This window comes from Metarhizium robertsii (genome assembly GCF_000187425.2).
Source record: "Metarhizium robertsii ARSEF 23 chromosome Unknown MAA_Scf_4, whole genome shotgun sequence".
Taxonomy (NCBI): Eukaryota; Fungi; Ascomycota; class Sordariomycetes; order Hypocreales; family Clavicipitaceae; genus Metarhizium; species Metarhizium robertsii.
This window is the reverse complement of record NW_011942182.1, coordinates 3,014,010-3,038,929: the sequence shown is the minus strand read 5'-3', so window position 1 is coordinate 3,038,929 and position 24,920 is coordinate 3,014,010. Positions and strand designations below refer to the sequence as shown.

Genomic DNA, 24,920 nt, shown 5'->3' with positions numbered 1-24,920 from the left:
TTTGCCGATGGCATGTGAAGTGTGGCATCAGCGCCCAACCCCCGAGCCAGGGTTAAGTCTGGAGAAGGGGGTCGCCTCCCAAACGGGACTTGACCTCGGCTCCGCGGCGATTAGGTCATCGCAGCCGCTACATGTACGGTCGACCCGCGGCCGAGCTTTCAAACATTGAACAACGAACTTTGACGATCCCCCACCGAGCCTTGAAAATATTTATATATATTGAATTGTTTTCTAAATCGAGGCAGTTTGTTCAGCAATTCCACCCCCCTTTTTTTCAAAAGCACCGCCGAGGAATAATTATCCAGCATACCAGCCACGGCGTCAGTTGGCTCTCCGCTTCGCCATGGCCGCCTACTCGTCGTACGAATTCATGCGCGTGACCTTTCCGTCGGCGTACGTCGCGCACCTGGAAATGAACCGGCCGTCTAAGCTGAATGCCTTTTCGAGGCCGGTGTGGCTCGAGTTTGGGCGCGTCTTTCGCCAGCTCAGCGACGATGCCGACGTGCGGGTGGTGGTGTTGAGCGGCGCGGGGGACAGGGCCTTCACGGCCGGCCTGGACGTGTCGGCTGCTAGTTCCGAGGGGCCGCTTTCCGGCGAGGGAGGCGACTTGGATCCCGCGCGCAAGGCCAAGGCTTTAAGGGGCCACATTGGGGAGTTTCAGGGGTGTATTTCTGAGATGGAGAGGTGTGAGAAGCGTATGTTTTACTGTCTACTGTTGCTTTGCTGCTGCCCGAGGTCCACTTGTCACTCTACGCGGAGGGAAGAAACGTGGCAGGTTGGACCTAATATTGGGGACTGAGCTAACTTGGTGTGCATCTTTTGCTTCGGCGTGTAGCTGTTATTTGCGCTCTGCACGGCGTCTCGCTAGGCCTCGCCATCGACATCTCGTGCTGCGCCGACGTCCGCCTCGCCGCTTCCAACACCCGCTTCGCCGTCAAGGAGGTTGACATTGGGCTCGCCGCCGACATTGGCACCCTCGCGCGCCTGCCCAGGATTGTCGGCTCCACGTCCTGGGTTAAGGACGTGTGCCTGTCTGCCAGGGACTTCTCCGCCCAGGAAGCCCTGCAGGTCGGGTTCGTGAGCCAGGTCCACGAGGACAAGGCGCAGACGGTGCAGGCCGCGCTGGACATGGCGTCGCGGCTGGCGGAGAAGAGCCCCGTCGCGGTGCAGGGCACCAAGGAACTGTTGAACTACGGGAGGGATAATGGCACCGCCGCTGCGTTGCGGTACACGACTATTTGGAATTCGGTCGCTCTGCAGGCCGGCGATGTGCCGAGTGCGTTGATGAGTGTGTTTTCGAAGAAGACGCCGACGTTTGAGAAGCTGTAGATGTGGACAAGGGGGAACGTAACGCAGAATAGAAAAAAACAATACGCTTTCCTGGTGCTCGAGTAGATGTCACAGCCGAAAATACGGCCGCCACCCGGTTTCCATGTGTACTGATATATGAAGGAGCGGATACGGAAATGCGTGCCGCGCTTCGTTGGACCTGAGGTCGAGTTAGGCTTGCCATCCAAGTCAAGTATTTGTCTGGTGTGGCCAACGGTGGACGAATGGCAGGTTGTGGTTCTTGTGGTTATTCGGAACCTGACTCGTCGACGGGCGGTAGGTTTTCCTTGAGGCGCTGTGAATGCTTGTAAGTGGTGTATCGTTTTGCGAGACGATGACAAGCGTGAGGAGGCTAGATTATATGCTCTTGCAGGTGGGTAGGTTGGAACGCACATCTTCGAGTTTCTGCTTGAGCAAGGGAACCATATTCTCCTTGACTACAACCCTCTCCTCGTCCAAGTCCTCAATGATGAAATCATGGTTATCGCTGTCGATGTTCACGATGATGGATTTGATGGAGGGATCGCACTCGATCAGGACGCCTGGAGTTTGCGAGAATGGCACTGGTCAGCTACACTGCTCGTCGGCGGGGAAACGTTGAGCGGATGGTAGGGATAAATATTCGACGAACCTCGGATTGCGCGTGGCATTTTTGTCACTCTTAGCTGCGCCGCTTCGGGTGCACTTGGTGAAGGGCGGGCGACGCGGTGACGCAGCTTCTACCGAGTCGTGAAGGAGACTCAATGTTGTTGGCTGGAAATGGGTGTTTGGTGGTCCGTGAAATCTTGCGGGGCTGGTGGCGCATCCCATGAGTGTGCGAAGGTGCAGGTTATGTAGCGGACGTACTCTTTTCTGATATATTAAATACTTTTATTACCAGATTTAATTATAATATAATAATATATTTTTATATATTAATTTTTGATTAATTCGCTCTATAGTCAAATAAAATTACACACATGATACAAGTATCGTGTAATATTTTTATATATATTTAAAAATATTTAAAGATTAGTTATATATTCTTATATTATTTACTAAGAAAAATAAGTATCTTTTAATAATTAGCTTCTTATTGGCCCACATCCCGGTCCGCTACAAAGCTTCACCTTCGCACACTCAATGGGATAGTGCAGAACAGTACAAGGCGGCGATCGATCCAATCACGTCTTCACCTTCCGGACTCTGCTGCACCCGTCAAGTCCAATCGTCAAGCCGTCATACCGCGGCACGACGGACGCCATCCTACCCGTTAGTCTCAGACGGCCCAAAACAGACCCAAAATTTGCCTTCATCGTCCGTCCCAAACGCAGGAGGCGTCAACAGGAGGCGTAATCATAGCCGCCCGGCAACGTCCATCTCCGGGTCTTGTTGGTTCAGTCTCGCCACCATGCGCCCTCCGCAGGTGCCAAGTGCGTATTTGCAACCATCTGCCGCGTATTAGCCTTTGCGTCACCGGAAAGGCAAGAGTCTGCTTGACTGCGGCCGCCGGACCCCCTCCATGCATGTCACGTCTGGTACATGCTGAGATACGTTCCGGCCGAATAAAAAGGTGGTGTGGTCCAGCAACTCCAGCTGGCTGCTTCAATAATGTCCCGACACCTCGACCTGACCACGTACGTGCGTGCTTGAATCTCAGCGCTCGAGCTGCCGTGGTTTGCGATGCCGGTATTTTCCTCCTTATCAACGGCGGTGAAACATTGACACAAACCACGGGCCTGTCTCTTGTTTGCAGTCCTCTCGTTTGTGACTTCTGGCCGGCACCACCACGGATTCAGACCATCAAGATAACAGCTCCAAAGATCCGCGCCCTAGTACGACGCCGGCATACTCCATCGTCGATATCTCTAATAGCTACCTACCGCATACCCGATACCCTACTGATTTCCCCCACAAAGGCCGTTCCTATTTCCTTTTTGTAGTAAATCCTAGGCCTCCACGTCCGACATGTCCACGACCGACACCTCGGGCATGTCCACAGAACCCTTCGTCTGGGTCATCATTCCTCTTGTTGCCGTCTTCTCTGTCGGTACATTTATAGTGTTCATCTGGAACCGCCAAAGACGGAGACAAAACCCCGACCGGCGTGCCTGGCCCGAGGACAGGGTCCTTGTGGGTAGCTCCTACATCAGATACAGGCGCGGCCTGAGGTGGTCGCCATGGTCAGAGACGCGGTCGGTGGAGGGCTTGAATGAGCTGGGTGAGGCCCCGCCGCCGTACGATTCAAAGAAGCCGCCCGCCCTGCATGATCAACATGCAACAAGGCGCGAGGAGACGGGCGAGGAGGGTTCGGAGCTACGGGACTTGGAGACGGGCGGACGACCGCCAGCATATCCTGCCCAGCCGCCGCTGGCAGTTACAACAGATACGAGGACGTCGTGACCTGTTTGTTTTGGTGGTGGTTGTTGTCGTTTTTCACGTTGGACATGATTATCGCACCGGGTTGTGGGAAAATTGGGAGCTGGCAAATGCAAACACGTGAACGGGGCGTTTGACTTGGTGGACTTTGCGTGCTTGGTAATGAATTGGACAATGGAGGTGAGATTCGGCGTTTGTTACGGCTTTCTCCCCTTTTTCCCCCCTTTCCTTCTGCTTCTTGGCTCATGTATAGTCACAGTGGTATGTGTATTTGTTCTTCCTGCAGATCTACAATCGGACTACATTAATGAAATGAAGAAATCGAGTCGTGTTATGGGGTTACTGCCAAAGCGGCCAGGTTGGTAGCTTCGTGGATGCCTGAAAGAAGAAGATCCTTTCCGTGGGAATCCTACAAAATCCTTGATGTTGAGAGGCGGGCCGATGGGCGCCTTTGCGCATGGCTTCAACGACCAAGCGCAAGATTTTTTTACAGCTTGAGAAATGGTTACCCTTGAGTCGGTGAGCAAGATGATATTTATCGAATTTGGCACTGTAGTATGGTCGAAATGACAACCACACCAGGGCCTAGGACGGTGTTGCCCTGCTTGGGTTCCGGGACAGAGCCGGAGGGTTTCACCACACTAGATCTGTGAAAGTGTTTTGATGTTATTGAGTGAATAACGGAATGTGTTTACCTGAGACGGCCGGTCATGATAACAAACATAGTGCTGGCTGTATCATGGTGTCATGAGCACAGTTGCGGAAGCAGGACTAAAAGCCTTAAATGTCAGAGCTATCACGATGAGCAAATGCAGTGCTACGTTTGTGAGTTACGCCCGTTATGAGTGGGTGCGTAATCTGTATTATATCATTCACAACAACTTTCTACTCTCTTTCACTGCGTATAGGAACGAAATGGCGCCCAGTATGATGTCGTTCCTTGTCATTTTCCCAATATTGTGTACATAGATTAGGTATATGCTTTTACAGGCGGGAAACTAGTGTTCCGTGACTCCCTGCGTATCTTTAATGCTTTCCCTGGGATGCGGGATAACTGATGATGAAACCTGGCCTTGATTCCACTGTCGGGGTGCTCGCAGGAAGATGAGCTTATTTGATTGAGCACAGGGATCTCGATCCGCGATGTGGTGGTTGTTTTTGGTGTATTGTAGTACGAGGTAGCCGCCTTGTCATTCGTCTGGGACCGCGTCGTGTATGAAATCGTATTGGACATTTGCTTGTTGGTGTGCTGCTCGTAATTCATTCGTGTAGTCGTCAAGATTAGCCATGTGCATATCCCTTTGAATGTGCGCAGGTCCAATTTTTGTAACGGACCAGGGTTTTAGCTAATAATAAGTAACTAAGATTTTAAATATATATAAGTATATAAAAATATACTAGTTTATTATTCTTAATAAGGGAATATCTTTAAGTATTTTTAAGTATCTTTAAGTATTATAAAAGAAGAGTGGGTTGAATACATCAATTGGACCTGCGCACACTCAAAGGGATACAGGGTGATGCAGACAACCTATAAAACAATGGAGACAATTCGTGCAACGGTCCCCTAACAGTTCGAATACTCATTGCTCGACTGCGTGCTGTTGATTTGATGTACATCTCTTTACATGCCGATAGTTTGGAGTGCATGGCATCAACCGGGTGTACACAGCCACATGCGTACTCGGTCCTTCATACTCAAGTCTGGTACAATACAATCAAATAATAACCACCTGCCATGCCGCCCTTTACATGGGATTCGATGTAACCTGGTGATTTGCCGCGATATTCAAACAAGGTTCATATCCCCAACCCTTCAAGCTCCGGGAACCATGCCAAGGGATACATTTGGAATGCGTGCCTCCAAATCTGGCGCATCACCAGCCGCCAGCACTACGAATTGGGACGGTGAATGGAGACGGTGGAATCAAAGTGCGGAGGCAACGTGCCAAGCCCAAGTGTTTTGGCCGGCATCCAAGAAGATAGCCGAACAAAAGAGGTTGGACTCGCTGGACTTGGTCCGGGACAAGCCCCAAATGAACCGTCTGATCGTCATGGCCCGACGCTACGTGGCGGGCATTCGGAGATTCTCAACCAGATGACTGAAAAAAAAAAAAAAGACCTCATTAAGCTTGACCGAGTTTTTTTTAACGTGCTTCCATCTGACGGTTACCATGGCAGCGAGGCAACTTGAGCCTGAGGTACAGAGAGTGTGTACAAGTGATTGGTCGGCGCGGGCTCGTCTGTGGAGGTCGCATTTGGAGAGGAGCCCTGGATGTGGCTGCACATGTGGGCTTGGCAGCATTGAAATTGAATTTGGGTCCCGAACGGGCCTCTGTGGAGAAGAGGAACGCTCGAAACTTTGTGGCCACGGGGTGTTTGGCAAGGCGCATGGCGCATAGCTTCAATTATCGACATCACGGCATGTAGTTTTCGAATGGTACGCAGCGGTGCTTGGTTGGGGACGATGGTGTCTGCCGAGCTCGGACCCCATTGTGACGAGTGTTGTTGGAACGACCGGCAGCTTTCCCCGATGGTCTGATGCTGTTTTAATTTTTAATTTTTAATTTTTCAATGATCATCTCTGGTGTAAAAAGAGGAACCGGAGCGGACATGGGTCAAACAGATTTTAGTTTGGGGACGGACGAGGGAGGCATTGACAAGAGGAAAAGAAGGCACGATGGAACAATTCGTTGCTTCATGTGCAGAAGCTTCTTCACCTTGCAGAATTTTTTGCAGAGCTGCGCATTTGTGCACAGACTTGGTGCGCCAGGCCATCTGGAGGCGCATGCAGTTGGACGGGCTAGTGAGGCGTGTCATTCGGGTTGCAGGTCAAGATGTGCTCAAGATTTCCGGTGTTTGTGGTTATCGGTGCCGCGGCATTGATGAGTGGCAGTTGTACAAAAAAAAAAAGTCTCAAGTGCTAGCCGCAATCACAGAGGGGAGGACATGGGACCAACCTTTGGAAGTCAACATGGCTCTTTTTTTTTTTTTTTTTTTCAACCTTCCCAATTTTCGTGACACACAAACGCCGCTCCTCATTTCCTTGCTGTCGCCACCGTCACCTCCAGCATTCACCATGACGCCACGGCTTGGTACCAGACTGCGTATCCGAATCAGACAAGATCGAGGCCAAACAGTCTGGTTCAACGGTCCAAAAGTCCCAGGTGCCATCAATTGATGTCGCTAGCGTGCTAGCTTACCCGAGCTGCCCGCGCGCCCACCCGACCAGCCACCCCGGTGCCGCAGAGCTGTCTGCAGGCTATCTGCAGGCTGCCTGCAAGCTTCATTGGATCAGCTCGCCGGCACCGCCAACTCATCAATCCAGCCCCCCGTCAATCGGGGCCCTGTTTGGACAATAACAAAGCGTCGTCGTCCTATCGTCGAGCCCTGCCTCTCCGTAGATGGCTTGCGCATTTGGTTGGGCTGCCACCGCCCCTCTGACGGTCTGAAGGTCCTGGGAGTCTGTGGGCCTCTCACTTTGCTCGCTCTCCGCCTCCGCCGCCACATCAATTGATCACTCGCACTCCATCATCTTGGGGTTCACGCTTCGAAGCCGGCCGATGCTTGCTGCTGCTGCCGCGCTGCTGCTGCTCCTCCTGCCGCTAGTTTCGCTGCCGCTTGCTGGTCGCCCGTTCGCTTCACCTGTCTGTCGCCCATGGACTAGATCCCACCTCTCATCTTCTTCCATCACATCGTCATCCTCGCGCATGGTCTGCTCTCGTCTTGCTGCTAGTCATCTGCTGTCTGCGACCAAAGTCCACACAGAGTTACATACGGGGTTCCTCACACTTGTGGCGAACCTGCGGGAACACCCTTGCTGCCGCTCCCAACTTTAGCACCAGGCCAGACAAAGCCCGTCTCTAGTTGGACGACAACGACAATAGACAGCCTAAGTCGTTGGAGACTTGGGACACGGCCTCTTTTCGTTGGTGTGCTCAACGCCGTCACCCCGTTGCCACAGCACTGGCCTTGCGCATGGTTCGACTTGACACCACTGCTCGCACAACCGCCTCTTTCGTTTCCCCAAGCGTAACGTCTTGAGCTGCGACCTTCAACGGCGGGAACAACGCCTTTCGTCTTTTTGTCCTTTCTCTTTTTTCCCTCTTTTTGCTCTAATACCCCTTCTTGAATTTGCGCCGTCTCCTTTTTTCCAAGATTGCAAGATTGGGGACACGACTGATTGCGTCAACCGTCGCCCACTGTGGGTTCGTCGCATGTCCAAAATCCGAGATACAGGCAGCAGTCTTTTGTGTTGTGTGACTCTGGCTGACCTTTTGACCACTGCCCAGGTTTTGCTTCTTTCAGCAGTCTTGTTGCACCGTTCCGCATGTCTTGATACCATCTCGGCCTTTTGATATCCTCAACTGCCCGGGACACGGTAGCCCGCCTTGTTCCTGATCCTCAACGCTGCGAGGCTGTGAAATAAGGAGCCTCTGAGGTCGGCTCAATCCCCATTCCTGTTCCCCTCCGCACGTCAGCACAATGGGCGCCGAATCTAGGAAAGTACCACCGCTTCCTGCCCCGACTGAGACTGACACGACAACTCCGAGCGAGGTGGCAACCGACCTGTCCAAGCCTGGCGACGAGAAATCCTCCTACTCTATTCCCGAGGATGGTACCCCAGTCACTATCCGTACTCGCGGCCACAAATCCAGCAAATCTCAAACGTCCTTACTGATTGAGTATTTCGAGGGTGGGAAAAGCGGCTCTGGTGGCCAAGAACGCAAACCAAGCGTCCGCGTCCGTCTGACTCCGTCCAAGAAGAGCAAAGGCGATCATATCCAAGTGACCGAGACCAAGGGTTCCCGCAAGGCTTCCCTCACCCGCCGCATTCCTCTTGACCAAGCCATCGCATCTCGGGAAATCGAGTTGCACGACGGTGAGGACGCAAACAGCATGACATCGTATGCTTCGGCAACCGAGGAATCTAATGTTTCGAGAAATCCCATCGACATTGAAATAGACCGCAGCCACAGGCGAAGGCGCCCCGCGAGTCCGTTGATACCCTCTGCCGAGCCGTATCAGCCAGGGAATCCTTCCGAGATCTCTGCCATCCCAACAGACAGCTTTTTGGACGGCTCGGGTCCTGCAGGAGACAGTAAACGCTCCTCTAGCCCTTTTCGTGGTGAGGCACTTATTGGTGCCACGGCCGCCGGTGCGCTCGCAGGATCGGCCATGGGCGAAATAAGCAACAATAAAACTCGAGCAAAGGAGCGTGTTAAACTTACCGAAAAATCAAAAGACAAGTCCGAGAAGAGGCGACATTCAAAAAGCAGGGCTAGCAGTGTCGTTAGTGAGCGCGCTGTGGATGAGGCTCGGTCCCCACGTCAACGGTCCAGTCGCGGTCACCAGGAATCCAATATAAGTGCGGCGGATTCCAGTGTTGTGTCGTCTCATCTCGCCCCGAGCCATCGCTCCCTTGACACGCGTTCCGTCCGCTCTGGAGCCTCGAAATCATCAATCAATAACCCAAAACTTCTTGAGACTGTGGAGGATGCTATCCGAAGGCTAATCTTACCCGAATTGAGCGCGCTTAAGAGGGAGCAAAGCAAACGTGAAAGTCGGCGTGGTTCACTCACTTCGTCCGTCACCTCTGTTTCGAGAGAGGACGTCTCATCCGACCGCAGGCGGTCTTCTGGCGGACGAGGCGAGAGCTCGCGAGATGGGGCAAAACAAAGAGACCGGCGGAATCGAGAGGCACGCCATGACTACGATGATGACATCTCATTGCGCAGCCCCAGTCATGATTCTATCAACGCTGAATACGAGGCACATGAAGGAGATGCCACAACCCCAAGGCGGAGTAACAATCTGCTAAAAGCTGCTGCTGCTGGAGCTGCTGGGGTGGCATTGGCCAAGGGTGCGAGCTCTGCCATGGATGATGTTGTTCAGTCACCAGATAGAAAACAACGTGAGAGACGCAGGAGAAGAGCCGAAAACACCAGAAGTCGTAGCCTGGATCACGAGCAGTTTGATTCAGAGTTGGACGACGAGCATCTTGCACCTGAACCCCCGATGCCACTAATGAGCGACATAAACCCATCCGAGCTTACTCGAACTTCCATCCTATCGGCCGAATCAGACCGACCACACTCTGCGAGCGAAGAGCTTGTGGCTGCGCCGGCTAGAGGTCTTGTCCACGGCGAACAGGCGGTTTCAGGCGCGTCAACCCCGACTCGTGTCAAGTCGCCAGTAAACCAAGAGCAACATGCCCTGGCTATGCATCACGCAAACGTATCTCATGGAGACCTAACAGCATTACCTCGAGGCAACAAGGACTATGTTGAAGAATACGAGACAGATGAGTATGGACGAAAGATTCCCATCGGCTCCTACGACGACTACGAACGCAGCAGAGGCGTGCCTGAGCCAGTTGACTATCCTGAAGATGATTTTGAAGACCGCTACTACAGCACGCAAGATGTCCCTCCGCCTCTTCGGTACGTTCCTTATCAAGCCGGCGCCAGAGGACTTAGCCCGATTCCCAGTGTTTCCGGATACACGGAAGCTGGCAGTGAAGCACCACTACCCCGGGATTCCATGGAAATGCCCTCCCCAGCCAAGTCACCTGAACGAACTCGTCAACACTTGTCCTTGCAATCAGATGGCTCTGCAGGAGTCAACGTGCGGAGCCGGGAATTCGACCGGGCCTCTGCAGATGGCGGAGAGCAATTTGATGAGACTGCTACTGGTCAGGCTGTCCGAGGAATCGCGGCGAACCCCAACTTTGTTAATTCTCCCATTGGTGTCGAGTCTGCGGTTGCGTCTCTGGTAGATGGATCAATGCTCGACCAATCTGTCGTTACTGGAGCTTCGGGATATGATCAAAACGCTGCCAGGGATTCAAATGTTTCATACGAGGAACAACCCAGGCCTGAGATTTCTCGCAACATCGACAGCCCTGAGAAGATGGACGTTACTGACCCTCGTGAACCAGAGGACGAAAGACAAACTACACCAGGGTCCAAGTCCGTGGCTCAGTCTCAGGAATACGCAGAGTATGATGTTGATGAGTATGGAAGAAAGGTACCTCGAACCAAGTATCGACATTCGCCGACTGCATCGGAAGCCGCCATCACAGCTGGCGCAGTTGGCGCAGCAGCAGCAGCGTTGAAAGCTGCAAAGGAGAGGAAGCAAGCAGTAGCCTCAGGACAGTTCGTGGAGGACTTCCAGCCCGCTGGTGTGGCTCGAAATAGATCCTTCAAAGAGAGAACCATGCAACATGGCTGGGAGCCACGTAACACTCCAACTCACAGCATTGATAGACTGGACCTCGAAGAACAACCAAAGCTAGGTGCCAGTGGTCTGCCTGACATGGATAATCCTATGCCAGAAATTGGATATGTCGACGATGAGCTGCAGACCAATCCCTCGTTGATCGAAGAGCGTCTTGACGGCGAGCCCGCCCATAAGGACTGGTCTGGTAGGGCAACACCAACACAAGGAGAGATGAGCGGGTATGCTCCAGAGGCCAAGGGCAAGGAAGCTAGAGCAGGAGGGCTTGGAGTTGCTGAGGCCATTGGAGCTGCCGCATTGGGAGCTGCCGCAGGCATGGCTGCCACCCACAGTAATGAAGCGAGCCAAGACCAGGATGAATGGCACCGTACATCTGACGAGCGGAAACGGGACACTCTGCTTACCAATCCATATGAAGACGCGAGCCCTATTGTGAATCCCGAGCTCAGTGAAAAGTTGCTCAGCAGAGGACTCGAAGTTCCGTTCAACACTGGCAGTCCTGGTTTTGGTCAAAAGTACGATGAGGGCTACATGTCAAACGGTCCGAACCGGACCCCTGATCCACAGGCGAAGGGCAAGGCGGTTGATTTTAATGCTGCTGTAACAGACGACGATCCCTTCTATGTGCCCAAGTCTCATGCTCGGCACATGAGCGGCATGTCCCAGGGCATGGCCTCGCCATTCTACGACGCCGCCACAGGTGCGGGTATAGAACGCATCGAAAATAAAGACATTCTAGCCTTGATGCAACACGTGAGTTACCCCGACACACCCAGCAACAAGGCCGTATAATCCCGCAGCTTTTTCCTTGACTGACAATGCATAGTTGATGGTGCGTGACGCCCAACGAAGCGCCCGGGATACAGAAATTGTTGCCTTGCTCATGAATGCTGCTCTCGAGATGCGCAACTCCTTCCGTGAAATGAAGGAACTTGTGCAAGACACCGGGGATGATGTGATCTTCTCCAATGCGGAAAACACAGAAAAGCTGCAAAAGGCCATCAACGGGCCGAGGCCATATCCGGGTGCAGCCTCCCGCTCCCTGCAAAGCGCGTCGCAAGCTGGCACGTTTGATGAAGCTGCTGTCAAGAAGAAGAATCTCTGGAAGCGGGCTTTGCAAGGCCTTAGTGCCAAGGGCACCAACGACCTAACCCGCATCGAAGATATGCTTATGCAGCTTCTCGGCGAAGTCGATGTACTCAAGACGCAGACAGCACCAGCAGTTTCGACTGGGGGACCAGGGCAATCATATGAAAATCTCCGAGCCGAGGATCAGTTTGACCAAGACAAGGGCTACGAGCCAGAAGGCAGTTCGACACCTACGCCTGCCACGCAGTCGCAAGCAGCACCCGCATCACAGCCCCGTGGCCAAGCGGCTGGCGGTGTTGAGCGAAAGTTCTCTGAGCACAGAATCAGTACTGTGCCTGAGAATGACGATGAGTACCAGTACGACCATCCCAGCCCAAGTGCAGAGAGATCTGGCGGTGGGTATCTGCAGACCCCAACTCAAGCAGAACACATTCAGCGTGGAGGCTCGGTTCCTCTTGATACTCCGCCACGGCTGGCGCCTGCTGCAGATCCTCAACCCCTCAGCGCCGAGAACACACCACGAACCGACAAGGGCAAGAAACACAAGTCCAGCAGCTCTAGCGGGTGGTTGCCAAAGATTTCGCGATGGTCAGGAACGACAGCCTCAAGTGTTGGAAAGGCTCTCCGCGGCAGTGGTTCCTCCAAGAAGGGACCAAAATACGATGATTTCCAACCTCCCTCCAGGTCTGCATCTAGTCTTGCGTCATACGACGATGATCAAATGTACAGCCATGACCCATATGGCGAAGACAAACTGCACTCTGGGTTCTCGGATCCAAACCTTCAGGGAATCCGAGGCGAACGCCGCAACTCACAAGGTCCGCCGCCGACTTCATACATGACGCCCGAGGATCCCAAGTACAAGGCACATCGGAACTCGCTGAACTTGCAGCATCCCCAGCCACGACCTGGTCAAACAGAGAGATTCCGAACTGCTTTGGAGTCTTCAGCGCAGGAGTACAGCAACCCCATGACACCAAGATCTACTGAGTGGGCTGGTTCAGCAACCAGCCTTAACCGCTTGCCTCCAAACACCAATAGATACAGCAACAACTCGTCTGTTCCAGGCCCCGAGGCCGACTACTTCTCATCGCCTGGCCAGCAATCCGGACCGCCTCGCCCTCCCAAGGAGCCAATTGAATCTCCTGGCTCACAAACGCCGCCCAAGTCCAGTCGGCTATCCAAGATACAGAAGGAGGGCAGTCCAGCTCCCCAGCAGAGTTCCGAGAGCGGGTACGGTACGATGACGGCGACGTATCTCAGCCACTACTCTGGAAGTAGCCCCAAGTTGGAGAATAGGAATCTGAATGCTGCGCTTGGCGTTCCCAGTCGACGACCTAGCGGGCCACGAGCCATGACACCAAAGAGCCCCGAAGACGAGGCAGCAAGAGAAGAAAGACGACGAAAAAGAGGTACGGCTTGAACAAGGTATTTAATTCACGTGGAAATTATCACTAATGTTTTCTTCTTTTTTCAAGATACATTTGGAACTGTAGCTAGTGAAGATACAGACACCTTCTGAAGTGCACGCCGCGCCAATTAGACGCTCATGTTTTGGCCTATACGCCATGTTGACATTTCGGTATAGCCAAGTTAGCAAAGCAGAAGTGATTGGGGACGAGTTGTGCCATCAGAGATGCAACTGGAATGACGTGGCATGCCTCTGATGGGGGAGAAAGGAAACCAGGGGAGGGAAACACAACATGCACATGCAAATAATTACCCCAGGGACCAGCATATATGTGGCCATGGCAGAGGGAGCCTGGGCCAGAGTTCCAGGGGAAAGAGAGGAAGCCCGATCTCCTATTCATCTTTGTTTTTATTATCCGGGAGCGTTGTCTACTCCCTGTGTTTCCATGACGAAATGACGACCAGTTATTTTTTTTTTTTTTGGCATTTAGATCTGAGCATCAATGCCGGTCTTTTGGTATTGAGATGCAACTGTATCGACGGTGTTGGTATCGAACCCTAGGTATAGCCTGATTTCGCAGTGGAAAGCGAATGAAGTTGATTTGGTCTGGCATTTGATTTGACCCTCCTGAGTGCAAAACATTGTGATGGTGGGTAGCAAGAAGCCATTTCCGTCTCCGTCGGGCATCTTGTGCTCGTCCTAAATCATGGCGTCTCGCGATCAAGCATGAAGTCAGGAGACGACACTCGGCAATACCCGTGCAAACCAACAAAGACTGGGCTGCCCAGTGATGTCGGAGATGTCTCGTGCTAAAAATAGCACCACGATTCAAGCAATGAGCTGAAGTGACACTTTCGGATTGTAGACTCTAAGTACAGAGTAAGTTGCCGACCTATCGCAAGTTGAAGCGGGCCATCGAAGCGGTCGCCCTTGTGGCCGCCGTTTCGCTAGCCGAGTGGCAAAGATGATTCGAATCCATCGCTAATCATCATCCTAGGGTTCCGGTCTAGGAATGGATGGCGAAGCGATTTTCGTTTCTCAACCTACGGCTCTAAGACGGGGGAACCCGTCGCCGATTCTTCCAGAGTGCTTATTCGCATGGGCCGTCCGCTCCCGTTACATCCAGGCGTAGAGGCTGCCAGGAACACGGTCATCTGAGAGGTCGCTCGGCCATCTGCCGGGCTGGAATCTGGACGGTGGACCTGGACGGCATGTTGGGCTGAAGGGCTGAAGGGCTGAAGCAGGGATCGTCACGTTGGATTCCCCCGTACGGCAACTAGTTTGGCCAAAAAGCTGCCAGGTACGAAGTACGGGGAAAAGATGGGATCTCGATGCATCGCCGAGTGTCACGGTCGGGCCATCGGTATGCCAGGACTTTGATGCCTTGTTCGGGTCAGCTTTGCGCGAAGCATGGGATCAGCTTCGCTGGCTACACCGAGTGCCCCCTGGCCGAATTCAGCTTCTAGCACTTTGAACGCCAGGATCGTGAAGGATGCTGTGCTTACGGGCTTATGAAGCCAGAGTCTGGGTATATAAGATGTCTGCTTCATCCTACTCAAGTCTGTGTTTTTGGCTTCACTGCTCGACACAGAAACACACAGCAGATACAATCCAGTAACTTGCCGACACTTTTTTACTCATTCTCATTTTCCAACAGCCTGCAAGATGAAGGTGTCTACTGTTCTCTTCTACATGGCCCTCGGCGCCACGTCTGCTCGGGCCATGCCCACCGAGGCCGTCGACGTCCAAGGCGGACTGGAAGCCCGCGACAACCTGCCCGGCCTCAACGCCCTCCAGTCCAAGTATGCGCGTGGCATCATCGCCCAGGCCAAGAAGGACGGGGTTGGCGCCCACGGATGCCAGGCTGGCATCGCCACCGCTCTCACCGAGGTACGCCCCTGCCGTGCCAACCAGGGCTCCGAATGCGTTGGTTGAGATCTGTTCTCTTGCTGATTGCTCTTTGTGGAATATAGTCCAGCCTTGTCATGTACGCCAACAGTGCTGTTCCTGAATCCTTGAAACTGCCGCACGACCGCGTCGGCTCGGACCACGACAGCGTCGGCCTCTTCCAGCAGCGCGCCTCTATTTATAAGAATGTCAGGTGTGACATGGACGCGGCTTGCTCGGCGGGCCAGTTCTTCACCGAGATGAAGCGCGTTAAGGGCTGGCAGACCATGGCTGTTGGCACGCTTTGCCAGCGTGTCCAGCGGTCTGCTTACCCTGATCGTTATAATAAGTTTGTGCCTACTGCCGCCAAGGTTTGCAAGGCTGGCGGTTTGTAGGAGGGAACTCTGGTTTGGGATGCGTGCGGATGTGTAGATGAAAACAAAGAAGCAGCAGTATAGGAAAGAGCAGAGGATAAGTGAGCTTCCTGTTGTTTACCCAGACTAGACTGCTCCTGCCATTTTCTTTCATCACTCTGCATCCTACTTAAGCAGCATACCGATGACCCGACCGTTGGTATTGTACATCTTCGTCTGGCTGTTGGGCGCAGAATGTTGGGAACTTACTACAATGAAAACCAAATATATCCGCGATTTGACGACACTATTCATTTTGAAATGCAAATTTTCCTGAAACTCACGACAGAGACTGCCTCTCTTCAGCTGGAGTACGTTGAGAGACGAGTAGTTTTGCTGGGTCGAAGCACGGCCCCAATATATGTGCTGACATTCATCATGATAGATTCGTACGAATGAAAAGAGTAGTTCGTAGTGAACTTGAGGGAGGATACACTGTAGGTCACTAAGCCCAATGTTTTTTTCGCAATCACGGTGATGGGGATCAGACATGGCGAATCCAGTGGTGCCCCTTTATTCAACATGTCAACAACAGCTACAGACAGGCGTTTATCAAAAAGTACGGCGCAGTTATTGTATTTAGGAACTAGTTGCTACGAGATTAGGAATACAGGATCCAAAGCAGTCATGAAACACCAGTGCGAAGCATCACGATCCATGAACAAGGCCATCTCGAGCCGACGAAACAGGGCCCTAATCAACAATGGTGCTAGAACCACGAGAAGTAATAGACTCATAGTCACCCACCGACCTCCTCCAAAAGCACAGTCTTGCCAGCCACCCTCGCCGCTTCCTCGGCACCTCCCTCTCCGAAGCAGACGACGCCTCCGAGCCGCCCCTGGTCCTGGTCCAGCGCCGCCCCGGCGGCGGCGGCATGGCCACCACCTTATTATTGTGACAGTAGCACCCGCAGCAGTCGCAGCAAGGCTTCGCCGGGCGCGCAGGCACCGGCGCAGCAGGCCGCGGCCACAACGGCGGGCGCGTCGTCTTCCTGGCGCCGCCGGCCTCTACGTACAGCGACAGCCGGACGGCGAGGACATAGACATCGACGAGGCCGACGGGCACGGCGTCAAGGTACAAGTTCTTCCTGCCGGCCATGTGGCACAGCCGCTGCAGGACGTAGCTCAGCGACAGGTCGGCGTCGTCAAACTCGGGGGCGAACGGAATACGCCCCCCGGGCATCTTGATGCTGGCGAGGGCGTTTCCGACATCCTGGAGCGAAATCTCGGCGGCGTTTGGCATCATGGACCGGAAGTCCGCCCCCGCAACGTGGGATTCCGTGTCAAACTCCCTGATGGCGTCCTTGGGCATCCTGTTTCGAAGGCGCCATATGCGCCAGACCAGCCCGTTCCACGAGGGCTCCGTGACGGGCGGCGGCGGCGTGATGCCCACGGCGGCCTCGAGCCGTCCGACGCGCCTGTCGAGGCTGGGCAGGCTTACGGGCTTTGCGACATCGTCTATCCAGAAGGGGACGTCTTTGATGCCTTCGAGGTTGGAAATGACGGCGGCACAGCGAAGCTCTTCCATTGTGAAGAGATGGGAGGTTACTTTTTTTTTTTTGTTTTGGCTCAGTGGTTCCAAGTTGAGGACAAGAAGGGAGAGAAGGATCTTTTGTCTTCTTGAGGACCACGATTGTGTGGGGAAAAAGAAAAGAAGAGAAAAGTGAGGCGGTCTGTTGGTCCTTCACCAGCTTTCATACCCTCGAGCTTGGCCTTTTTCTTGTCTACCCCGCTTGCCCTGTCTGCCTAAATGCATGCGGCGCACCAACATGCATCGCGATGAGAGCCAATAGCTGCGATATCAGACAGTCTCGACCCATCTTGTACACGAGGTCAAGTGGCCTCAGGCAAGTTGAGTTGTCTCTTGTCTCGATTTGGGTAGCAACCAAGGGGACCCCGCAAAGTTCACCGGTGAAGTTGCGGTCATGTTGGTCGGGCAGGGCGAACGGCAGCTAGTCGGGCTCTGGTATGGGGAAACGAGACATGCATGTTTCCTTGAATGAACCAAGATGGGTTTTTCCTGTTGGGTTGTGCGTAGTGGCGACAAGGTTTGCACAGAGCCGATGGAATTGCCAGATCCGTCACGTACTGGCCGGATATGCGGGTCTTCGGACCCGGAGGGAGGCCGTGTGGGTCTCGGCATCATCTGCGCCGGCCACCAACTGCGGAGGGAGGACAAGGACAGTACGCTGAAGCATCTTGCCGCTGTGAGATAGAAAATAGATCTAGGGCATTCACATGAGCTATGGAGTGTGTGGCGAATTCAACTTTGCCTGGAGTTTATCAACATGGCATGAGCGATATTTTTGCGAAACAGCCAACTTGAAACTATGAACTGAGAAGCCTCACCTATCGAATAACTATTTCCAAAACCCTACATTTGCATGTATAATTTTGTCCACCACTGCACATTATACAAGGCATCTACATCTCAGATACGAAAAATCGTTGCAAAATCAAACAGCCACGAAAAAGCCAGGCCATTTGCCAACATCAAGGCCCAGACGCCTCGTAGCTCATCCACCCAAACATGCCGCACGCTCCCCCCAGCAATAAAATCGTAATAATGCTCGCACCAGCCCTATCACCCGCCGTAACACTCTTCTGATCCGGCATCACCGATCCGTCGCCCTGACCACCCTCCGGGTTACCCGCACTGGTACCGCCCGAATCATGGGTCACAGGCGGCCTCGCCTTACCAATCAGCAAACTCTGCACGGCTGCCAGCACACTCATCTCTTGCCCGACCCCCGTCCTGCCGTCATACTTGCCGTCTGCCCATTTCAGACCGCACTGCCGGCCGTTGGCACCGCCTGTGCACTGTGCGACCGCAGCTTGCGCCGACTTCTGGAGCACGGGGAGGATGCGCTCTGCTGTAAAAGGCGCAATCTGCGTGATTGTTGCATACCAGCGGTGCACAAAGCCCTTGTACGTAAACATGTCTGTTTTACAGCCGTCGTTGAGCTCACATGAGATTTCGACAGCAACGTCACGGGGGAAAAAGGTCTTGAGGCCGTAGTTGATGAGCTTGTTGACTCTGTCTCCCCACATTGGGTCGCCGTTTGTCTGAGCCGTGCGAAAACAAGATGTTAGCCGTCGTTTTGCACAATAAAGAGACGCAAGGGAAAAGAATTTAATAAAGGGAGAGACTTGCGATATTGTACATAAACGCCGCGCCCTCGGCGAAAATGGCGTTGTTGTACGAGTACTGGACTTTGTTGATGTCCTTGCACTGATGGGCAACGTTGGCCCCGTCATAGATGGCATAGTTTTTAGGATCGATGAAGCCGGTTTTCTCAACCCAGTCCCACGTCTTTTCTGCCCAGTCGGAGTATTTGGTGTCTCCTGTGTAGCGGGCAAGCCTGGCCGCCATGTTGAAGAAGCAGCCGTTGGCGATGCCTGAGACAAGAGTTAGCTGTGCAAGAATCATCAGTTCCAAAAAAAAAAAAACTCACTATTTTTATAGCCATAACCATTATTAGTAAAGGGAATCTGCCATCGAAGTCCTCCGCCACATGTGCTGTCGTGTCTCTGAGGACTAGCCTGCGTGTTAAAGACGGCCTGCGCAAGGCCAAGCCATCCAGGGCGGTTGGCTGGGGGGTCAGGAAACTTATTCTCTGCGGCCAGCATGGCAGCCATGCCCCAGAAGGCCTGGTCATCGTTCCCCAGAGAGGCCGTCACATTACGCGGCATGTAGTCCTGGCCCTCTCCGACCTGGAACTGCATGGCCTGCATGATGATGTTGTTGTAAGTCGAGTCGCCAGTCAAGGCCCAATACTGGATGAGAGTGTCCCACATGGCTCCGCCTTCCCACCAATAATAGTCGCCGGCCGGCGGCGGTCCGGGAAGGATTCCGGGCGTGCCTCCGGATTCGTTGCCGTGATAATATTGAAGCATGTCCCAGGCCAGTATGCTGGCTGACTTTTTAATTTCGTCTGAAAGTGCCGTCAGTTGCTATGTTCTTTATTTGTTTGGGGTGCCGTGTTGGCGTTCCTTGTACAACGACGCACCATCAGAGTCGAGCGAAAAGACAGACGCTGCAACACTCAGGCGACCGGCGGCCAGCAGCATTAAAGGAGACGATGGCAACTTCATGGTGGCAATAACCAATTTGGAATAATGTTTTCATTGAAAAGAGAGAGAGAGAGAGAGACAGAGAAAGAGACGTCACGACCAAACGAGTGACAAAAAGTCGTTTACCGCGCAATTACAACAAGCCTGCGCGCCGTATCTTCATTCAAGCAAACGGTCGCAGCATCGATGAGGTTGTCAGGTCCAAAATGCCAAGAGATGTCCGAGACGGATACCAAGTTGCAAAACAAGGCGTGAAAGGAGACCCGGCCCATTTCTTATGACGCATGTCCAGGGCGGGCGAGAATGGCCTCCATGCTGGCTGTGGCAGATGGAAGAGCGTGCAGTCCGAAAGCAGCCTCAAAAGAGCGCCCCCTGACAACTCGTGCAAACAACACCTTGTTTATCCTTCTCCAGTCTTTCAGAGCCTGTTTGCCAGTTGGAGGTGGAGGTGAAGATGGTGGTGGAGAAAGTGTGGCAGCCATGGCTGTTTGGAACTGCAACTAGTAGTTGTTGATGTGGCAGAACACGAGCGATGATCACTGATTCACTTGGATCCCTTGCAGCCGTTGCTTGCGTCACTGAGGAGCTGCTGTCCTCGGGAACGGATAGATGCACCACAAATTCTTCGTAATACTAGGCCAATGGATTATTCCGTAGAATCCTCGCAGACGTTTGCTTCGCTGAGAATCTGCTTACCAATGTCAGTAATTGAGCTTGCTCGTCGCTGAAGTGCAAAATACCCGGTCGCTTGATGTCCGATTTGTTAAGCAGAGGTTCTGAAGTTCACGAATCGAAATGTGGCCCCGACTCTCTCATGTACGGGCAGAAAATTGATATCGATTGAAGTCGCAGCAGGCTGTCGACTGTTCATTTGAAGGCAAACGTAATAAACCGATCAATCATGATGCATGATTGAGGTGGCCAAAGACATAGCCGCCGCTCGCTTCAACAAATACTCTCAACTGTTCCCAGATCTCCATGATCTCTTCTCACCATAAATAAAATTCCGCGTCATGGCAGCCCCCAGAACATGTGGATGAAGTGAAATGCCGCATTTTACCAATCGCGAAATAAAATCGTGAAGCGCGATCCCCCAACGAAGCATTTCCGCAAGCTGCTCAGAACATATACCAGCCACAAGCCAGATCCCGGGACGAATGGGTGCCCAAAACGATACCCAAATCAGGAAATTCGAGAGTACATAGTCAGGACGAGGGCCAGAGAGAGGGTGGAATTCGCTCGCATAGGCATCCAGATTCAGATGGTACATCGCCGGGAATGATGGTTGTGTGAGACCTAATGCGGGACATGATGGCCACAAGCCGGAAACGATGTTTCAATTTTATCGCCAACTTGATGCGGCAGAAGGCGTTGCGTGGCCCTGTGTCGGTGACTCCCACAGAAATATTGCGGTCGCGCTCATTATATCTGCGTCTCTTGAATGTACCCGGGTAGACAGAACTGTAGTGCAACATGCTGCCCATTTCCTGCTTTGTTAGGATCGCACATGTCGGTGACAAGATCAATCTAGTTGCATCTTTTTGCCCAACTCACCGCCATCGGGATCCTGGAATCCCAGGGACTAGACGTCAACTGCATTGGTGAAGCCATCCTCGAGCCCTAGACCTCTGGAGTCACAAAGAACTGCGGATGGCCGTGGGCGCTGTATTTGAAGAATGAAACATGTTGCATAGCGAGTGTCATTGTCGTTTTACTGAGCATGATGGACGACTGACAAGAACGATTCTCTGAATCCATTGCTGATGCCCATCTTGCAAAGTTGGACATGTAGCAACGTGCAAGCCAGGTAGACGGGAAAGCCGAGCCCGAATCTTTTTGTATGGAAACATTGCGGCATCTCCAAGGCTATTCGTGCAATGCGCAGTATGACTCGGGCCGTGATGCATCCAATCGTGACCGTTTCGAATTGTGTGATGTGATGTATGGTGAGTCTGGACCTCTGCTGTGTCAAGCAAGAGTCGAGAGTCGATCCTCTGGTCGAAGGCTCCGATTCCGCAGGCACTGTCTTGAGTCTCCACCAAAAATATCCCCGAGTTTCTGGAATCGCAGTCGCTTGCTCCTCATGCTGGACTTCGTTCTATACCTTTCTTCCATTAATTCAACCCAACGATCCGAAATTGTTTCTCCCCAGAGACTCAAATTATAGGCTTGTCGGCACCTCACCTCGATGGCTTTTTGAGCTGGCCACCAACCCTCACCTCTGACATTGTGGACAAAATACCCCGCCATCGCCTCTGTGCCCGAGTCACAAACACTTGACAGGCCAGGGCCAGCTGCCTTCCGAGGTCGTCACCATGGCCTCGACGGCTCTAGATGCGCAGATGAAGGCGGAAGGCGTGCCTCCTACAGCAGTGAAACCATCGTCGCGACGGGACTACAAGGGCTTTGTGGCGGGCGTGTTTAGCGGCATCGCAAAACTGACGGGTGAGAAGCCAACGCCCCCTATCCATTGATTCCATCTCACCGCAGTCCTCGATTAAATCAACGCTCTACCGGGCCATGCAATGGAGAATACAAACTGACCCGAGAACCAGTCGGCCACCCCTTTGACACCATCAAAGTCCGCCTGCAAACAACCAACAAAGGCCGCTTCAACGGTCCCCTGCAATGCGTCACGCAAACCGTCAAAAATGAAGGCATTCGCGGCCTTTACAAAGGCGCAACGCCGCCCCTCGTCGGCTGGATGTTCATGGACTCCATCATGCTCGGCTCCCTAACCGTCTACCGCCGCCTAATAGCTGAGAATCTCTTCCACGCATCATCATGGACACCCGGCGCCGGAGACGGTGCTGGCCTCGGATTCACCGCCCTCCTTGACGCGCTCAAATCCTCTCCGACCTCATCACCACCATCATCATCATCACCGACGTACCTCCCGCCGCTGGGCCACGGCATCGCAGGCATCCTCGCCGGCACGACCGTGAGCTTCATCGCCGCACCAGTCGAACACGTCAAGGCCCGTCTGCAGATTCAATATGCCGCCAACAAGTCGGAGCGCATGTACTCTGGTCCCATCGATTGCTTGCGCAAGATTTACACCCACCACGGCGTGCGCGGCGTCTACCACGGATTGTGCGCCACCATTATTTTTCGGAGCATGTTCTTCTGCTGGTGGGGCAGCTACGATATGATTTCGAGATGGATGAGGCAGAGGACCAATATGAGCGCCCCGGCCATCAACTTCTGGGCGGGCGGTCTGAGCGCGCAGATTTTCTGGCTGACCAGCTATCCGAGTGATTTGGTCAAGCAGAGGATCATGACGGATCCGCTGGGGGGAGGCTTGGGAGACGGGGAGAGGAGGTTCCCTAGATGGAAGAATGCTGCGGTGGCTGTGTACAGAGAGAGTGGGTGGAGGGGATACTGGAGAGGGTTTTTGCCGTGCTTCTTGAGGGCGTTTCCGGCGAATGCCATGGCGCTGGTGGCATTTGAGGGCGTCATGAGGTCGCTGCCTTGAAGGCTTGATAAATGCGTTTCAGGCGGTGCCGTGGACGTGGATTAAATGGCATAGGGGAAGTTGGATGAGTGTTGCATATACCCGGCGATATGGCATAAAACAATGAGACTACTGCACGGCAACACATAGACTACTTGCAAGGATACATCATATTCACTTCTTTTTTTGGAAATCAAAACGGTAGCCTCACTCAAAATGGCTGGTTATATTGGAGGTATCTTGTGTCGCAAAACAATCCTTGAAGCATCATCTCAGACCCATATCCACATTCCCCAATCATCACCGAAAAATCCATTTCTCGTTGCTGGCAAAACTCGTCGAGTAATCGTTAGATACGCAGCGAAGCGGACCTGATTTACTCGTCGTCCTCGTCAGCCTCGTCGTTGACAACGTTGAAGAACTTGAGCTCGTAAACACCACGGGAGGTGGAGACGACACGGAGCCAGTCACGGAGCTGCTGCTTCTTGAGGAACTTCTTGGTCCTGTAAAAATTATCAGTTAGCACGTCCGTCCTACAAGATACACCCGCCTCCACGGCTCATTTGCAACAACCAGCACATACAGGTACTTGAGGTAGCGACCAGACAGCTCATTGTGGGCAATGATCTCAATCTTGCCCTCGCCCTGCTGCTGAACAATGACATTGTCGCCCAGGTTGTTGGTGCGGCCCTCGACCTTGATGGTATCCTGGAGGAACTTCTCAAAGGCGGAGACGTCGAAGATCTTGTCGTTGGCCGGCTGCTGAGCGTTGATGATGAACTGCCACCCCTCCGTCAGCACGCGAACCTCACCGCACAGAGCCACAACGTCCCGAGGACGACGAAGAACTTACCTTCTTGGTCTGCTTCTGGGCCTTGCCCGACTTCTTCTATCAAGACAATGACAACTTAGCCTACTGCACATTTCACGGCGCAAGATACTTCAAAGCCGCCCGAAGCTCAATGGATCCTGTCTATTCCCATCACTACCCCGGCCCATCAAGTTACAGCCTCGACAGCATTTTCATACAATCGATGGCGTTGACTGGGCGCGAGCAACGACGGAAACGAGAGATTCATCGGCCAATGGGTGGTATTGCGCCAAACAGCAAAGCGGTTTGTAATGTACATACTGTCTGAGGAGCCATTTTTAAAGGTATTGAGTGAGTTTTGATTGGGAAGAACGCAAAGAGGTCGAATCCTGCGCCTTTGTAAATGTGCGTGGTGTGGTTGAATGGAGGAGAGGAAAAAAGACGGACAACCCACTCTGCTAAGATGCCTCCCAATTGGTGCTGCAATAGCCTGAAAATTTGGTGCGAGTGATAAAATGGCACGAAATTAGGGCTCCGCTATGCGAAATTGTGGAGCATTGCGTCGATAAGAGTTATCGCATCGCAGCTTAATTTCTTGCCCGCAGTGCTCACGTGACTAGCTTGCCGAATGTTTGTAGGGGGTCCAAGTGGTCTTGGCAGGTAAATGTCGACGTGACAAAAAGGTCAATTGGTATGTTCAGCAAGTTAGCCAATGCTGCATAAAACTGAGAACCCAAGGGATGCAGATGCTGTTGACAAACACAAACGTCATGGACATATGTCGGCAGCGGCGCGGTTTCTGAATTTGGGCTCGAACTGGCCTGTTTCATACCATGGTCTCTCCTCTCCGAAATCA

At 53.0% G+C, this 24,920-nt stretch overlaps 10 protein-coding genes across 10 annotated transcripts; 5 read left to right on the top strand and 5 right to left on the bottom strand.

The window, feature by feature from the left end:
• Positions 1–343: 343 nt before the first annotated feature.
• MAA_03039 (Delta(3,5)-Delta(2,4)-dienoyl-CoA isomerase) lies at positions 344–1,329 on the top strand (the record flags this gene model as incomplete). The annotated part of the gene is made up of 2 exons (XM_007821037.1): positions 344–695; positions 836–1,329. The coding sequence occupies 2 exons, from the start codon at positions 344–346 to the stop codon at positions 1,327–1,329; spliced, it is 846 nt and encodes a 281-aa protein (XP_007819228.1).
• A 247-nt stretch (positions 1,330–1,576) lies between these two features.
• On the bottom strand, positions 1,577–1,979 carry MAA_03038 (DNA repair protein Rex1; the record flags this gene model as incomplete). The annotated part of the gene is made up of 3 exons (XM_007821036.2): positions 1,577–1,624; positions 1,723–1,871; positions 1,961–1,979. 3 exons carry the CDS (start codon positions 1,977–1,979, stop codon positions 1,577–1,579), a joined length of 216 nt encoding a protein of 71 aa, XP_007819227.2.
• Positions 1,980–3,276: 1,297 nt separating this feature from the next.
• On the top strand, positions 3,277–3,711 carry MAA_03037 (uncharacterized protein; the record flags this gene model as incomplete). The annotated part of the gene is made up of 1 exon (XM_007821035.1): positions 3,277–3,711. The coding sequence occupies one exon, from the start codon at positions 3,277–3,279 to the stop codon at positions 3,709–3,711; it is 435 nt and encodes a 144-aa protein (XP_007819226.1).
• A 4,461-nt stretch (positions 3,712–8,172) lies between these two features.
• MAA_03036 (uncharacterized protein) lies at positions 8,173–13,438 on the top strand (the record flags this gene model as incomplete). Its single annotated transcript, XM_007821034.2, has 2 exons — positions 8,173–11,679; positions 11,753–13,438. The coding sequence occupies 2 exons, from the start codon at positions 8,173–8,175 to the stop codon at positions 13,436–13,438; spliced, it is 5,193 nt and encodes a 1,730-aa protein (XP_007819225.2).
• A 1,653-nt stretch (positions 13,439–15,091) lies between these two features.
• On the top strand, positions 15,092–15,708 carry MAA_03035 (NLP/P60 protein; the record flags this gene model as incomplete). The annotated part of the gene is made up of 2 exons (XM_007821033.1): positions 15,092–15,316; positions 15,400–15,708. 2 exons carry the CDS (start codon positions 15,092–15,094, stop codon positions 15,706–15,708), a joined length of 534 nt encoding a protein of 177 aa, XP_007819224.1.
• A 711-nt stretch (positions 15,709–16,419) lies between these two features.
• MAA_03034 (uncharacterized protein) lies at positions 16,420–17,253 on the bottom strand (the record flags this gene model as incomplete). The annotated part of the gene is made up of 1 exon (XM_007821032.1): positions 16,420–17,253. The coding sequence occupies one exon, from the start codon at positions 17,251–17,253 to the stop codon at positions 16,420–16,422; it is 834 nt and encodes a 277-aa protein (XP_007819223.1).
• A 965-nt stretch (positions 17,254–18,218) lies between these two features.
• MAA_11123 (transcription factor Zn, C2H2) lies at positions 18,219–18,776 on the bottom strand (the record flags this gene model as incomplete). Its single annotated transcript, XM_011413089.1, has 1 exon — positions 18,219–18,776. One exon carries the CDS (start codon positions 18,774–18,776, stop codon positions 18,219–18,221), a length of 558 nt encoding a protein of 185 aa, XP_011411391.1.
• Positions 18,777–18,858: 82 nt separating this feature from the next.
• On the bottom strand, positions 18,859–19,820 carry MAA_03033 (Glycoside hydrolase, family 76; the record flags this gene model as incomplete). The annotated part of the gene is made up of 3 exons (XM_007821031.2): positions 18,859–19,124; positions 19,181–19,660; positions 19,736–19,820. The coding sequence occupies 3 exons, from the start codon at positions 19,818–19,820 to the stop codon at positions 18,859–18,861; spliced, it is 831 nt and encodes a 276-aa protein (XP_007819222.2).
• Positions 19,821–22,114: 2,294 nt separating this feature from the next.
• Positions 22,115–23,274, top strand: MAA_03032 (Mitochondrial substrate/solute carrier; the record flags this gene model as incomplete). The annotated part of the gene is made up of 2 exons (XM_007821030.1): positions 22,115–22,244; positions 22,355–23,274. 2 exons carry the CDS (start codon positions 22,115–22,117, stop codon positions 23,272–23,274), a joined length of 1,050 nt encoding a protein of 349 aa, XP_007819221.1.
• Positions 23,275–23,629: 355 nt separating this feature from the next.
• MAA_03031 (Ribosomal protein L22e) lies at positions 23,630–24,400 on the bottom strand (the record flags this gene model as incomplete). The annotated part of the gene is made up of 4 exons (XM_007821029.2): positions 23,630–23,756; positions 23,837–24,033; positions 24,107–24,142; positions 24,386–24,400. The coding sequence occupies 4 exons, from the start codon at positions 24,398–24,400 to the stop codon at positions 23,630–23,632; spliced, it is 375 nt and encodes a 124-aa protein (XP_007819220.2).
• Positions 24,401–24,920: the final 520 nt, after the last annotated feature.